The sequence below is a fragment of the Myotis davidii genome, unplaced genomic scaffold, assembly GCF_000327345.1.
Source record: "Myotis davidii unplaced genomic scaffold, ASM32734v1 scaffold168, whole genome shotgun sequence".
In the NCBI taxonomy this organism is placed as follows: Eukaryota; Metazoa; Chordata; class Mammalia; order Chiroptera; family Vespertilionidae; genus Myotis; species Myotis davidii.
The window spans coordinates 10818441-10834998 of NW_006383016.1; the positions used below are offsets into that span (position 1 = coordinate 10818441).

At 34.6% G+C, this 16558-nt stretch overlaps 1 protein-coding gene across 4 annotated transcripts in view; it reads left to right on the forward strand.

Moving 5' to 3' along the window:
• The window catches only part of DGKB (diacylglycerol kinase beta), a 533513-nt gene that overhangs the window by 158752 nt on the left and 358203 nt on the right, over positions 1 to 16558 (forward strand). For all 4 annotated transcript variants that reach the window (XM_015558205.1, XM_015558206.1, XM_006779053.2 and 1 more), the window contains one exon: positions 4819 to 4917. In XM_015558205.1, coding sequence (XP_015413691.1) covers positions 4819 to 4917 — 99 coding nt within the window. The remainder of the gene's footprint in view (positions 1 to 4818; positions 4918 to 16558) is intronic.

The window sequence follows — 16558 nt, forward strand, 5'->3', positions numbered from 1 at the left end:
ATATTCGCTGCTGGTATTAGTGGAGAGAAATGGTGCATCTGCGCATAAGGGAAATGAATGCAACACGATGATAGTAATCAGTCATTAGGGAACGTTGTAGCTCGTTATTAATAATCAGGTATAACAGGATATTATAAAAATTAAGTCATGAAATTTCTATTAAAAGATTTCTTACATACTGTTATATTGGCTGGGCCACAAAAGTATTCCTTGTGGGCCGCATGCGGACCATGGGCCGTGAGTTTGACATGCTTGGTCTAAACTGTAAATGTCTTTATATACCTCAGTTCTACTCCGAAAATAAGCCAACCATGGTTTAAGGCACCGTGGTTTAAGGCCGAGTCAGAAAAAATGGCTGTCCTCTTACAGCCTGAGTTGTTTCCATCCTGAGGCTTCCGGCCCACCTCAAGCTCATTTGCTGTAAACCATAGTCTTCAGGGCCCCATGGGTATTTGGGTTGTGAAACAAGAATCACACAAAAAATAAGAGAGTTTTCATATATTCAGAAAAATATATAACCTTATCAAAAGTGACTTTAGCCTCTGAGTACATTTGGATTTTTTATTTTAAGCAATTATAAGAACTAATTAATATATTGATTTTGTGCCTCGGTTAAACAGAATAATTTACTAAGACCGTTTATATATTTGGTATAATTCATACTTTCTTCTTTAACCACGGTGTGCACATTTTAGTGTCAAGGTAATTTGCTCTTGACCGATGCTCACCGACGACTACTGATTGCCTTTAAACAAACAGAATCTGATCTTTCTATGTCTTCATACATCCCAGAAAGTGCTATTCATGTAGCAAAGAGCTAGCAGAAGTTGTGGCATTGATGGAATAGGGCACCAGTGATGTGGAGCTTTTAGAAAGCCTATCTGAATGAAGTCCAGAGGAATAGAGTGCAGAGAGAAACAGAGACTAGGAGTTGACTTCATTTCAGGGTTCTCCAAATGCTATTACTTCCTTTTATATATTACCTTTGGAGATGGCTCGAGTCTTAGGAGTCAGATTGATTAGATTATTAAGATGGTCATTCTCCAACTAATAAGATAGTAGCTGTGTAATCTTGGGCCAGGTATTGGGTCATGTCCTAATTTGTAAAATAGAGTTAATGATACCTGTATTGTAGGATTGTTAATAATAATTCAATAAGTAGATGTATTTAGGACAGAACCTCATACATAGTAGGTGCTCAGTAATTGACAATTATTATCATAGTGAAACCTAGGTAACATTTTATGTAGGGTCACCAAACCCAACTCTTGGCTCTCAGAAGACATGCCATGAATGTTACTCATGCCATTTCTCTCTCCCCTCTGGGTGGATCAGTGGTTGCCCAAAGTTGGAACAGCAGTTCCAGTTCTGAAAACATCCAGGACCATGTGATACTGATTCTCACAAAATCTTAGGTGAAGCTCATAGCAACTATTCTAACTCTATCAGACTTGGTATCATCATGCTTCTAATAATTGGAGATAGAGTTAGAAGTCTACTTATTTTATTCTTGTCTTTCACCTTCATCTCATATAGCCAACCCATCACTGAGACTTGAAATTTTCTCCTTAAAGTCTCTCTCTCTCTTTCTCTCTCTCTCGAATTTCAGTTTTTGTCTCCATCGTTCACAGCCCAAGTGCAAGCTCTTAGCACCTCTTAACTAGATTAGATCTGAATCTCTTGGCTTATCTCCTTAACAGAAGGTACTTTTCCTATAACGCAGGCTGCTTATCACCTCCAGAATCATTTTCTCAAAATACTAGTTTATTATCATATGCCACCTTCAGCAACCTCTAATAGTTCTGTGATAATAAATGCAGCCCTCACCTCCTATCCTGACCTGCCTTTCAGTTCCTCAAATATCAGACCCTAAGCTAAGGCACATGGCGTGTATACTGTTCCCTTCTAGGGGGCCCTTATGGAGCTCCCCATATTGGTTGACAGTCCCTTGGGAAGGCCATGCTCCCCTGCTACCTGATATTGTGCTTACTCTAAACCCTTCAGTCAACCCACTTTAAATTTTTATTACATCTCAAGAACATATTCAATTCTATAACTTTCTTGAACATTTCCTTGACATACTATTTCTTTTTTTCTGAATACTTTCTGTACTTTTAATCCACACCAAAAGGAAAGGCTGGATGCTCTCCAGTGGTTGTATGTCTGCATGCTGACATTGTCTACACTGCTCGACTACCATCTGATCCAGCTCTGGTCCAATATACACGTTATTTCCCTAATTCCTTGATGGAATGCTTAATTTAGAGATGGCCCTCTCTAAGTTAAATTTAATGACTGATATACTACTCTTCTTACTATAAATGTGTATTTTACATATGTGACTTAAATTCAGATTTTAAAGAAATCTTGCAATATTCAAATATACATCAGCTATGCAAGTAAGTTCAGATAAATTTTTAAAGTTATAAACCCATTTTAACACTTCCTTTAAGTACGTACCTCTGATTTCTTGATGTTATTCTATGTTGCCATTTGTAGTTATAAAGATAGGCTCTTTGAACTGAATTCTATCTTCAGCAAATCTAACCAGTTAAGGAAATTAAAAACAGAAAAATCCTGTTAGAACAGGTCATGTGTGGCCAATGCTGGCAAGATGTTCAAAGGGTCCTTCCCCTCTGTCCTTCAGAGTCACTGGAAACTGCAACCAATATTAAAAATCAGTACTTTCTCACCCTGTGCACACAAGAATTTTTATCTTGGATCCTGCTATTTATAAGGGCTTCTTAGAGTCTGCATTCTCAGTTTTAGAGAGGTTGTGCAGGTTCAGAAAGCTGAAGCTTTTTCTCTGGGAAACCTTGGTACTTAAGAGCCTGAAGGCACGTAGTCTGTCCTTGGTTTTGGTTCGGTTTTCACACTGATTGGCATGCGTGTTTCCTAAGACCACCACACCAACATATTACAAAATGCGTGATGTAGCCTCATTCTCTCATTGTTCTGGAGGGTAGAAATCCAAATCAGATGTCAACTGGACCGTGCTCCCTCTGAAGACTGTAGGGTAGAACTCTTCCTTGCCTCTCTCTTCCTAGTTTTGGTGGTTGATGGCAACCCTTGTTATTCCTCAACTTGCAGCTTCATCACCAAATCCCGAACTCTGTTGTCATGCATGGCCTTCTTCCCGCCATGTCTGTCTCTCTGTGTCCAGATTTCTCTTTTTCTATAAGCATGCCAGTCATTGGATTAGGGCTCAAACTATTCCAGTGTAACTTCCTCTGAACTTGAACACATTCATAGCTACCAGGAGTGAGGATTTCCACATATCTAATCTGGGGGATCTAATTCAACCCATAACACTTGGTAATCCATTATCTCTAAATCCCAAATTCCAGGGCCACGATTTAGTCTAAGAAAATTGATTAAGTACAATAAGTTAATAATACATTTAAGCTAGTCACTAATTTTATTTTGAAGAAAATATGCATTTCCCAAATCAGTGTTCATTTAATTAGCTCTGTTTTTTTTCCTGTGGCTTCAACTGCTTCTTTATTTTCAACATCTCTTGCCTCTTGACAAAGATCAGCAGTTCCTGATTAGATTAAGCCACTTTTTTTATAAGAAGTTAACATGCTGCTGACAAGCAGAGCTGCTAATTATGGATGAATGTGTAAAGGTGCTTTTATTTCAGATAATGCCGCCACATGTGCATGGCTACAGTACAAGTAGCCTTAACTCCAAATCCAGGGCAGGGAGTTAGCATAGAAGACTTTCTAGGTTGAAGGGCAATAGAAATGCCCCCTTCCATAGAGTGCCATCAGCCACAGTAAGTCAGCACTCTTTATACTCCTATCCTTGTTTGCCAAGTAACTGTTAGAGAGGTAAGTTTATTGTGAAATTTAATTTATCCGTGACTTAAAAGGGGGAGCTTTTGAGTCAAAACTGCAATCAGATGTACATAGTTCCTTTTTTTGTTTTAAATAAGAGATGTTATTTATTTTTTAAGTCATTTTTAACATGTATAATTTTAAAAATTATATTTCACATTAAATTGATATGGAATGGGGCAGGAGAAGTCCCTAGAAGCATTTAAGTAAACAACTGTTACTTTAGCAAATCTGTATGATTCCAATAAAACCCACCACCTCAAATTTTTAACATAATCACTATTTAATGTACTATGTTATAACATCTCAATTTAAATGTATGGCCAACATTATTTCAAGTATCTGTTTAGGTTTATATATGTTGAAAAGTAAGTAATACATTGTATGATTATGCACTAGATTGTTGTAGAGCTGATAAATACAGTATAAAGGTACATTTTTATAATGATAATCATCTTCTTATATTTATATCCTGCTCCTACTGAGATGAATCTCTGGTTACATTTACATATTGAATTACAAAGTTAAAACTAATGATGGGATCAATTATGCCCCATACTGAGCTGTGCACTTTGGAATGACTTTGAGAAAACAGGAGGGTCAAAAAAAAAAAAAAAGCATCTACAGTGCACAGTGGTTGCAAGATTATGCTAAGGAAGAACTTTAATGGACAATAATGTGTGTTTGTCAAAGAAATCAGGTTTCTTTTGGTATAAAACCTAAAGCACATTTTTAATATAAACATTTCTGAGAATTAGGAAATATAGAGGCTGTGTCATGAAAGTTGCTGCATGGTTTATTTACGGTAGATATAAGAGGGCAAATGCAATATGCATCTGATTATGATCCTGCTTGTTTGTTCTTATAATTCTTTTAAGGTACCTTTAAAGTATTTACTGTTTCTGAGTTGAAATACAATCTGTCCTATGTTTGCTGTTGTCGTGCAAAATGTGAGAGTGTCCTCTCTCTCCTTTCCCAGCTGCATAATAAATGTGCTTCTCATCTAAAACCTGAATGTGACTGTGGACCTTTGAAGGACCATATTCTACCACCCACAACAATCTGTCCCGTGGTACTGGTGAGTTTACCTTCTCATCATGTGGCTGTAACTTGGGGTTCCTATGACTGACTCAGAGACCTTACCGCTAAACGCTTCCAGAGCTAATTGTCCATTGATCAAGGCAGAACCGTACGGATATAAAACACTTTATTGCTTCAGAGAAGATACCTTTTCCCACTGTATTTCCTTTCTCCTTCATGGCGCAATAAACATTTTAGTGAGGTGTGTCTACCTGAAGCTGACCCAGCTTTTAACACTGAGTCATGCTATACTTACCAGAAATTGTATAGGCAGAACTCCTCTACATTTTACATGGTTTATAGATCCAGCTTCCCAGAATAATGAATTTATTCTTATGGACAATTTTGCTGGGGATGCACATGATATATCTGCAATGTGGAGGTCTCTGATCTGGGTCAGAGGCTACCTAGCATGAGGACACATACCTTGAAGAAAGCTATGCATTGCCATCAGGAGTATTTTATTTTATATTAGTGAACAATACATTGAACTACCAGAAAAGTAACTACTTAATGCATTAAATTTACAAGTGAAAAATGGAAAAGGAAGACAAAGTAACTCTGGAAAGAACAAGCCTTGATAGAAAGAGAAGCAAATGGTCAATGGGAATGTTCATAATACAAATCAAAATCCAAACTGTTTCTGAAGCGAAACAGTTATTTTACAAAACAAATGATTTTATATCCACAATGCAGTTTTCATTTTTAAAAATCACATGAAAATTAAGTAGCTGCAACTTCAGTTGGATATAATAAAAATACAACTAAGAAACGTTAGACAAATACTTTTCTAAAGGTCAACTTAGAAATTAATCAAATTACTCAATTTGTACCCACTTATGATTCATTTTGTAATTATCTGTAAAATACTGGTTGTATTTTAAATGTCCTTTAAGAAAATTACTAAAAACTCGTCATTTTCTCAAACTGCAAATATAAAGCAAAGGAAAATATCTCCACATTGCTGAGACTAGCAATAACTAATTCTAACTTTCCTTTCTTCATGTAAAATTTATTAGACATCCTGTAGTAAAAAAGATTAATTAAAATTAATGAGAGCCGTGTAAAAATAGTTTTTATTTTAGATGAATGTGGGTGTTGTTTGTATACTTTTATAGTATTTTCTTAAAGAGAAAAGACTTGTAGAGTTTTCATACGTTTTTGCTCTTTAAAAAGTGGAGTAATTTAACTAGTTTAGATGCATTCTTGGTCTCAGAATTTATCTCTGAGTACTAATATATTATGTCATCCTGTCATCCAGCTGCCTTTGTGAGTTCTATTGTGTGAGCCAGAGGAGGACTACTTCTTTGGCCCATTTAACACCAACTTCTGGTCACATAAAGTCAAACATGAGATAGTCTCTTTCTGTTACTCTGTCCTTTCTTTCTTTGAGAGAATTAAAGGTAAAGAATGTGTGTCCTGTGAATATTCTTCTCTCTCTTTTTAAAAATATATTTTATTGATTTTTTTACAGAGAGGAAGGGAGAGAGATAGTTAGAAACATCGGAAACATCGATGAGAGAGAGACATCGATCAGCTGCCTCCTGCACATCTCCCACTGGGGATGTGCCCGCAACCCAGGCACATGCCCTTGACCGGAATCGAACCTGGGACCTTTCAGTCCGCAGGCCGATGCTCTATCCACTGAGCCAAACCGGTTTCGGCAATATTCTTCTCTTAATCTTGCAAACCCTTTCATTGCTTTTTGTTCACTTGATTCTGAAGATTTATTTTTAGGCACAGAATCTTACTGCAGTTTTAATCATGATATGTATCTCATTATTTGCTGTTTTATCATTTTCTTGGTACTCTCTCCTCTGAAGTGTTAGGCACTATTGACGGTTTCATCTTTCAACTTCTACCTTTCACTGACTTTCATTTATACAGCACTCTCCTGCTCCTTCCTGTGTTTCTCTGGATGCTGCATTTTAGTATCTTTTCTGGCTTTCATGACTCCAAACTGCCCTATATTGATGCATTTCTGTGCTCTGCCCTTGCATGTCACAAGCTTTCCACCCTTAACTTCTTCCCAGTGGCATCCTGTTTATTTGTTTTATTACCCACCTAATTTATATTTAGTTCACCCTCCTTTTCTGAATCTCAAACGTGCAACCTATAGGGCCCATGGTGTTCTATGTGCCAAATGTATTATTTTTACTTAATGCAATCAAAATAACTTATTTACTGAGCATATGTACTATACCAGCTACTGTACCAAACTTTTATTCATTCATTAAACATGTATTTATTGAGTGTCTTTATATGCCAAAAATATTATAGATGGAGGAAATAGTAAAATGTTAAATAAAATATTTACCTTCATAGAGTTTTCATTCCAATGGGGTGAAATTGAAAATAAACAATGCAATAAGTAAATTATTTAGTACCTGTTATATTAAAATACTGATTGTATTTTAAATGTAAAGAAGAAAATTAAAGCAGGAGAAGGAGAGAAGAAATGCTGGGGCTAAGATTAATATTATGACTATTCTCATTTTACATATGATGAAAATGAGACACAGATTAAGTGAATTTCCCATGTCACATGGCTATGCAGTAGCAATTCAGGATTGGAACCGCGGAAATGCCACTCCAGAACTTGTGCACTGAGCTGATCATTCCCACCCTTTCTCTAAATTCCTAAAGGGACTTTCTCCTATATGTCTCATCTCTGTGAATAGAATCTTAAAACCCCTGCTTTCCCAAGCCAGAAACCTAAGGCTCATCATTAATGCTTCCTCATCCTGAATATCAAATTCATCATTAGGTGGCCCATATTGATCTTCTTAATCCTTTTCTTTCCTTCAGCCCAACCGTGACACCTGAAAGGTCACCCTCACAAGTTGCTCCCCTGGCTTGTCCTAGTAGCATCATTCCTAATTGCCTCCTTTCCATGGACCCTCCATTCTGCTTCCTGTACCCACTTTCAAAAATGCAACACAATATTTTTCTGCTTAGCTGTATTAAAGTAAACATTTTCAGTGATTCCTTGTTTGAAATCCAAACTCTCCAGAATGGTAAACAAGGCTCGACCTAGAGCAACCCACCCAATCCTTACATATCACCTTACATACTAGATATTAAGAATAATTTGGACTACTTGTAATTCTCTAAGTACACCTGCTCTATAAAACCTTTGGGATTTTGTATATGTTAATTAATCAGCCTAAATGTTGCTTTAAAATTTCCCCACCCGGTAAAGTAGAAATCAAAGTTTTCTTAGCATGGAATAATTACATTAACTATTAAACCCATTAACAGTTTAAATACTAATAAATTAGACAAATTAATAAAGTTGTTCTGTCCACAAAATTGCTTATTCTGCTCTTGACTGATGGCCTCTGAAGCTTTTCAATTTGTAAACTCTCATTAATATTCCAGGAATGATTCATACCCCATCACTGCTGTAAATTTTTAATCTTTTGTTTAAAGAACATTATTAGTACTCACAAATAATATAATTTGTTTTTTTATTCTTTAGTAAGAATTTATTTCTTAAAAATTATTAGTTTGTCATGCTAATGTTCTCTAAGAAAAGCAAGTGAGGTTCAGACTCAGTCATTGCAAATGGCAATAAATATAGCTGTCACATTCTAGAAAATATAAAATGAAGACTTAAGCTATCTAGTTTTGTTGCAGTGTTTGTTTGTTTGTTTGTTTTTTCCTTTGCTTTGGCTCTGTGGTCAAAAATTGGTTATTGAATGAGTGATATAAACTCAATATATACCCCTAACTCATAATTGAGGCATCTAAATGATATATTACCAGATCAAGCTGTCTTGTGGTATTTTAGGACATCTTTTCAGGTTTTAGGATATCATATTTTCAACATTTCTATAATACCCTTCTCAGCCTTTCAATTCCTCCCTAATACTTGTTATCTTGTTATTAACTTTAATACTTGTTATTAACCATCTATGTGCATTCTCCTGTTATTGAAATTATTAAGGTAAGCATCTTTTCTGCACGGATGACATGGTTTTATAAGCATGCACTACAAATGCCTTCCACAGACAATTGCTCTTCATGGTGCCTATTGCCATAAAAATGGACTAAAACCAACTACTCTGAAATGGAAATAAAAATGTAATCTTCAGTGATTCCATACATCAGATATAATCACTGTTTTTTGGGGTTGCACTTGGCATCTAGCATATTTTGAGGATACTGTCATAAAACTACATTGCTTAAAATTTATGTAGTGTAGGAATTTTATCAATATTTTTATGACTTTTTTTTTATGTGTGCAGGTACTTATAATGCTTTCTTTGAAAAAACTTTGAGCAAAATTGATTACAACCACAGTCGGATTACTGCTGTGTGAAAGCGCATTCAGCACTGTGTACAAAGGTAGATTTCCTGAAGGTCTTCCCTCCTCCCTCCTCCAAACAAATAGAAAGTGGCTTCAATGTATTCAGTTAGGTTCTTAATAAGCCACTTAATTTCCATAAAAGGCCATGAATCCTTACCAACTGATTGCCAAAACAGATGTTCTTTGTTTCATGGACTTCATTAAAAAAGGCATTCTTAATTCTTTTTCTAGAGCACATTCGGAAACCTCTGCTGTCTAATCCCCATCGAAGATCAATAAGAAAAACTGCAATAATTCCATTAGGAACATGGCCCGACTAGCATGCAATCCATTCACTCGTTATGTTCTAAATTTTACCCCAACACAAGACAGATTTGGCTCCATTTGTTTTGGTCCCTTACACATTTGCTTTCATTAAATTTGTACTCACCTTTATGTTATTAACCTGCATTAAACGGTGTTTTTTTAAAAATATATTTTATTCATTTTTTACAGGGAAGAAGGGAGAGGGCTAGAGAGTTAGAAACATCAATGAGAGAGAAACATTGATCAGCTGCCTCCTGCACACCCCCCACTGGGGATGTGCCTGCAACCAAGGTACATGCCCTTGACCAGAATTGAATCTGGGACCCTTCAGTCCGCAGGCCGACACTCTATCCACTGAGCCAAACCGGTTAGGGCAAAAGATGTTTTTTAATGATGACTTTTTAATGAAGTCCATGAAACAAAGAACATCTGTTTTGGCAATCAGTTGGTAAGGATTCATGGCCTTTTATGGAAATTAAGTGGCTTATTAAGAACCTAACTGAATACATTGAAGTCACTTTTTATTTGGGCAAGGTACATGCCCTTGACCAGAATTGAACCTGGGACCCTTCAGTCCGCAGGCTGACACTCTATCCACTGAGCCAAACTGGTTAGGGCAAAAGATGTTTGTTTGTTTTTTAATCTCATGAAACAATCTAATGACAAAGAAGGATATATTGTTAGAGATCCTTCATTACCTAACAAATCCCTGTGGGCTGTGTACCATAGTTTATAATCTTTTGGACCTATGACTCTTATTACTGTCATATTTTATCCTCTATCTGTAGAAAGCATAGAGTGAAATTTATACCCACAGTAGACTATGGTGTTGGTAAAAATATTCTTTACTTCTATGTGTTAACCAATAACTTTATTACTATCCTATCCATAAATCTTCCTTCACTATAATGGCGTCATTTAGTAACATACAATTATTTTTGATAGCATATAAATTTTTGGGGTCACAAAAATCAGTGAAAAGGCTAGATAAAGTCCTCTTGATTCTTAGACTTCTATAGAATGATGGTTTTATCTTACATTCTTGCCAAGTTATATATATATTATGATCAGGCAAACTGGGTATGTAGGAGTATACACGTTTTTATAATGGTCCTTCAGTTTGAAGAAAGCAGTCAATTTCTTGTGTCTCTATTAACAAAAGAGGATTTGAGATGTCTCATGAGGAGTAGCATTTTAATCTTTATGTTTGAACAGTAATATGAAGAAAATTATCATAAAAATATTTTTGTTTGTTGTTTTCTTAATCCTCACCCAAGGATATTTTTTTTTTCTATTTATTTATAGAGAGACTGAAAGGGAGTGATGCAGGGACAATAAGAGGGAAGAAGAGATAGAGAAACATCATGGGAGAGAGTCACATTTATTGGTTGCCTCTTGCACACGTCCTGACCGGGTCAAGGATCAAACCTGTAACTCAGGTACATACCCTTGACCGGGAGTCAAACCCAGGACACTTCAGTTCACGGGCTGATGCTCTAACCACTTAGACACACCATCCAGGGTGAAATATAATTTTTATTATATTTACCTTATTTTTTAGCTTAGTTTTCTCTAGACACAAAAGGATTAGTGTACATTATTATTTAAAACTTAAGTTCTTATTCTTTAAATAATGTGTTAATTACTTATTTTAGTTTTTTTTCCAATTACAGTTGACATTTATTGTTATATTAGATTTATGTGTACTATATAGTAGTTAGACATTTATATAATTTATGTAATGATCACCCCAATAAATCTAGTATCCGCCTGGCACCATACAAAATTATTACAATATTCCCTATTCTGTACTTTAAGGGGTTAATTACTTAGTCATTTTTTATAATTACTGTTAAGTATTATTATTATTATAAGTAAAAGTTATAAATACAATATAAAATGAGAAAACTTTTAAAAATCTGTAACCAGTTATATAAGAATGATTATATATAAATAGAACAACTATTAAAGTTTTCCTCTTGAGTTTTAGGTGTACATTTTTTGACATTTTTGTCATTAAACTTAATATATCATGTGACTTCTTATTTTACACTTAAACTTATATCATTGAATATTTATTTCTGTATACTACAGAACATCACTGTTATTGGCTGTTTATTGTTTCATGTGAAATATAATTTAGTTGAAACTATATCTAGCATGCTTCATTTATTTATTTTGTTAGTATATATAACATTTTTGTGAACATCTTTATGAAGAGTGGCTACTCCTGGTTACTCTCTAATTAATATTGCAAAGTATCATTTTTCCTACACTGTATTATTTTGTTCTACAGGTGAATCAGATGTCAATTTAGTTCTTCCAGAACTGCAAACCCATTTTCAAATCAGGAACGTAGTGAGTGGATTGCTTCATAAAACCAAAAATTCATTTTAGAATAAACTATCGATTCTTTAAACATTTAAAAATTAACTTTAGGTAATTATTTTATCTTACTTTTAAACACATAATATCAGAATATATAGTAAAAGTAATATTCATTGACAGGAAGTGATATGACATAAAACAAAGGATATGTTTATCATCATGTCCTTTGGACAGATAGAGGTGTGCGCTTCCTGGAATATTTCCTTCTGTTATAATATCCAAATTTACATAAAATTAACGTTTAAAATTGCCAACAGGATAAATAACAAAGCTCATTAGCTCAGACAAAGGAAAACAAAACTATTTGGAAAATATACATTTTAGACATATTCTTTAGATTTGATCCAAATGGTTCCAGTTCTACTTCTCTTCTTTCTTCATTGTGACTGTAAACTTGGCCAACTTGTGTTGCTGAAGCAGCAGTCTCCGTATCTCTATGTTTAACACCCTCAGAGAACCATATGTCTATATTCTCTTCTTCCGATCTCGCTTGCACTTCCACGATGATAAGAATTCTACACAAGAAAGCATTGGAGGTATGGTGGTTGGGTCTTAAATAGCATGAAGTTTGTTCAGTCTTTCCTTAGAACATGTGTTTCACCAAGTCATTGCAATTCAGCAATGTTTAGTGTGTGTTTCTTTCTAATAGTCCAAGTATTATGGGTTCTTTCTGTTTGGCCATTTTTCTCCAAACAGCAACAAGTGACTAATTCAAAACTAAATATCATCCAATTAAAGGAGGGAAGGAGATATTTGAATTCTCTGTGCCTCTGAAGTTTGGATTTTGGATTCTCTGTAACCTTATTTCCTCTCCTAGTTACATATTTAGAGTGTCGAGTCTGAAGGGAAGGTGCGAACAGTTGGATAAGGAGGAGACTTGCTGCACTGAACTTTAGTTTTCATTAACACCCTTTCAGCTGCTTCCCCATTCTTTTCCATTTACCTCTTTAACCTTTAACCACAGTTACTGAAGTCATCAATTTTCTTGAGATTCTTTATGTAATGTACCATGGGTTTGTGCCTTTGCAATTTTCTTTTTTGTCTAAAGAGTGGGACACAGCACATTGGCAGTGCTCAATAAATGTTTCATCAATGTCATTTCTTAATATTCATTTAATTAATATTCATTATAGATCAATTCATAATTGTCATCACAGTAATGATAGGCAAAAAGGAATCTCATTTTTTTATATTTTGGAAATCTAACTCAGACTCAACTTCATGGCATTGTTTGTAAAGGATAGCAGCTTTTAAATATTTAAAAAAAAATTTTAATGTGTAAAATTAAATTCTGTATGTTCCCTTTTTTTTGGCCAATCATTTTCTTCTTTAAATTCTATTAAGGAACACCTTAAGCACTGGAGAGCTTTAATGTTTATAAAATGTGTATACTTATTTTGATTACACACAGCATTCATGCACATATACTTTAAAGGGACATAGTATAAGAAATGGGGAAATGATCCATCAAAACTAAGTGTTGATTCTATCATGCATTGTGAGATGAACCATTTATGTTGCATTGTTTTAGTTAGATTCTTTTTATTGGTTTCTGAAGAACCCATCTTTATGTTCACCTATTATGTAGAATGCATATACTAATAAACATTCTATTCTAGAGAAAAAGTTAATCTATTATGGCTAATTCTATTTGTTTTTACCTAAATGAATATGGTAGATTTCTATTTTTAGGACTAAAATATTATTTTTAGTTAATTTTATAAAACATTCCTATACATTTCTATGATATTGTATGCCTAAAATATAGTTGTATATAGAACAAGTTATAATATATTTTAGGGAAACCGACTTTTACCTCTTTGGTTTTGTTCTGATTTATAGAATACCAGAAACCAAAAGCTGATATGACCTAATGGGAAGTTCAATTACTTTAAAATTTCATGAAAATCTAAAATCTGTAGCCAAAGAATGAACATCGCCTTAAGAAGGACTAAAATATTCAAAATGTAAAATCGGTGAGATAGATTCAAACAAAACAAAGAATATAATGCGCCTGGGGATATGGGTTCATGTTTTAATGAATTAAATTATCCTACAACTTATTACCAACAATATTCAAGGCAGTTTATGGAAATATGCAGTAAGCAATAATAGGAAACATACTGTTTTGCCAAAATTAAGTTAGACTTAGAAATTCATGTCACAGTAATCTACAAGTTGGTAGAGGTGGTTTGCAAATTTGTCCCTGAGTTTCTTAGGAACCTTAGAACAAGGAGGAAATATAGGCATAAAAATAAACCATTCACTTAGAGAAAACACTTTTATTGTTACTGTTGTAATTGAGATCAGAGATTAATTTCTTCCATGTGAAATTGTGTTGGTAGGGAACTACACCTCAACAATAATGCTGAAATCGATGCAGTAGTGTTTGTTCCCTTTGGTTTTGCCTTTGGGCAACAACTATCAATGCAGACTGATGGCTTATGGCTAAAGTGCATATTAGTATAAATAAGTTTGCCTGCTGCCAAAGTAAAAATAGTAATAATTTTGCAACAAGACAAGAAACAAGCATAGTAGTTAAAAGTTCGGGGGGCGTCATGAATGAAGATCTATTGCATTGAGCATAGGCACAGGTTACTAGCAATTGTTTTACATAATCAAGAATACTGAGGAAAGCACCTATTTTATAATATACTGACTTAAAAGGGAAAACCCAAAGGCCAAAAATATGTAGAGAAAAAATAATGCCTATCAGTAACTAAAATATCTCAGTATCTGCATGGGGGGGCGGCGGGATTCAACATTGAGGCCAACTGAATCAGTAATTTTCAGGAGAGGATGTCAAAAATCCATAGTACAAAAAACAATCAGACCAAAGTGGAAGGAGATCATATTATCCTTAAACAAAAAATTAAAACTAAGTTATGAGGTCTAATTATACTGAAGAAAATCAAATTTAACTACAAAGAACATACATTTCTTCAAATTTACAAATTACTTAATGTAATTTCCATGCAATATTTTGTGCTTGTCAACATGATTCCAAAGTTTTCTAGGAAGAATAAATGTTACACAAATACATTATAATTCTGAGATAGAAGAGTAATAAGGAAAGCCCTGTTTTAACAAATCTCAAGCGTATGTTTATTGAAGATACAGTGACCAAAATAATGCAATAGTGTCTTTAGAAGATATACAGGACTGATAGACGGTCTAAACCATATTGAACTCTGTGTAATAATGTATACGATAAAGGTTGCGTATCCAATCTGGCAGGGAATGGTAGGGATCAGTGGTGTTGAGATTACTGTATAATCAGATGGAAACTAAAGTAATATAACTTCTACTTTATACCTATCCAAAACAAATTATTCATGGGTTAAAGATTTAATTTTTGCCTTGTGGAAGGCCCTTTTACCTTTTCCTGAAATGGGAAAGATAAAAGAAAATGTTGACAGATTTGAAAAATCAAAATTTCTTTAAAAAATTGTAAATATCAAAACGTATAAATCAAGGTAAACATAAGCATAATAAAGAAAACCATTTTGTAAATATAATACAAAAAATTTAAAAAATATTTAAAAAATGTAAATCTTATGAATAATCAAGAAATGCAAATTAAAAGAATGAGATACATCTTTTCTATCCTTTTTAGAAAATATTGTTGTCAAAGATATGACAAATAGGCCATTCTCATTAAATATTAGTTAGATTAAATTGCCACAAACTGGCATAAAACCTCCTAAATATTTGAACCTCTGGGTTGGTATTTCTACTTATGCCCTCTATAGGAAGATCAAGGTTAGGGCAGGTCAGATATCCAGGTCTAATTGAATTTCAGTGGAAATAAATGCTTTATATCATTTCCATCTTCTAACTTTTAAATTTTAAGTGCAATAAAAATTTGAATCTTTTCAGCACTAGATATTTAAGGATAAATTTCACCTTGCAAAGGTAACATGTTGGTTTTAATGAAATGGTGGTGATGATCATAAAATATTCATATACATGCTTCTTTAGTTTTATTAGATACTAGAGGCCTGGTGTGCACCAGTGGGGTCCCTTGGCCTGGCCTGTGCCCTCTCGCAATCCAGGACCCCTCGGGGGATGTTGGACTGCTGGTTTTGACCTGATTCCCCACAGGACAGGCCAAGGGACCTGTAATGGGCCTCTAGTATGCAAATAAGATCTTTGGTAATCTCTTCCCGCCCTTGCCCCTCCCCCCTTCCCTCTGAGATTCATTAGTCTGTTCCATGTTTCCATGCCAGTGCGTTGAGTGTCTGCTCCCTGGTGATCAGTGCGCATCATAGCTACCGGTTGGACAGTGAGTCAGTCACTTAGGCTTATATGTATATATGTAGATAACTTGTCTAGTCTCAACTTCACTTGGAACCAAAACAACATAGATGCACGTATAACTTTTGGTCCATACAGTCATACCTCAGAGATATTGCAGGTTTGGTTCCAGAACTCTGAAATAAAGCGAGTTACTGGTATATCTTGGAGTTATTGTGGTCTCGGTTCCATATTATTGTAATAAAGCAAGTATCACAATAAAGCATAATTTTTTTGCTGGTGGAGGGTCTTCCATTTGTGAAAAACATAACACCTGTGAAGCATAATTAAGCAAAGCACAACAACTTGAGGTCTGCCTATACATCAACTTGACGTA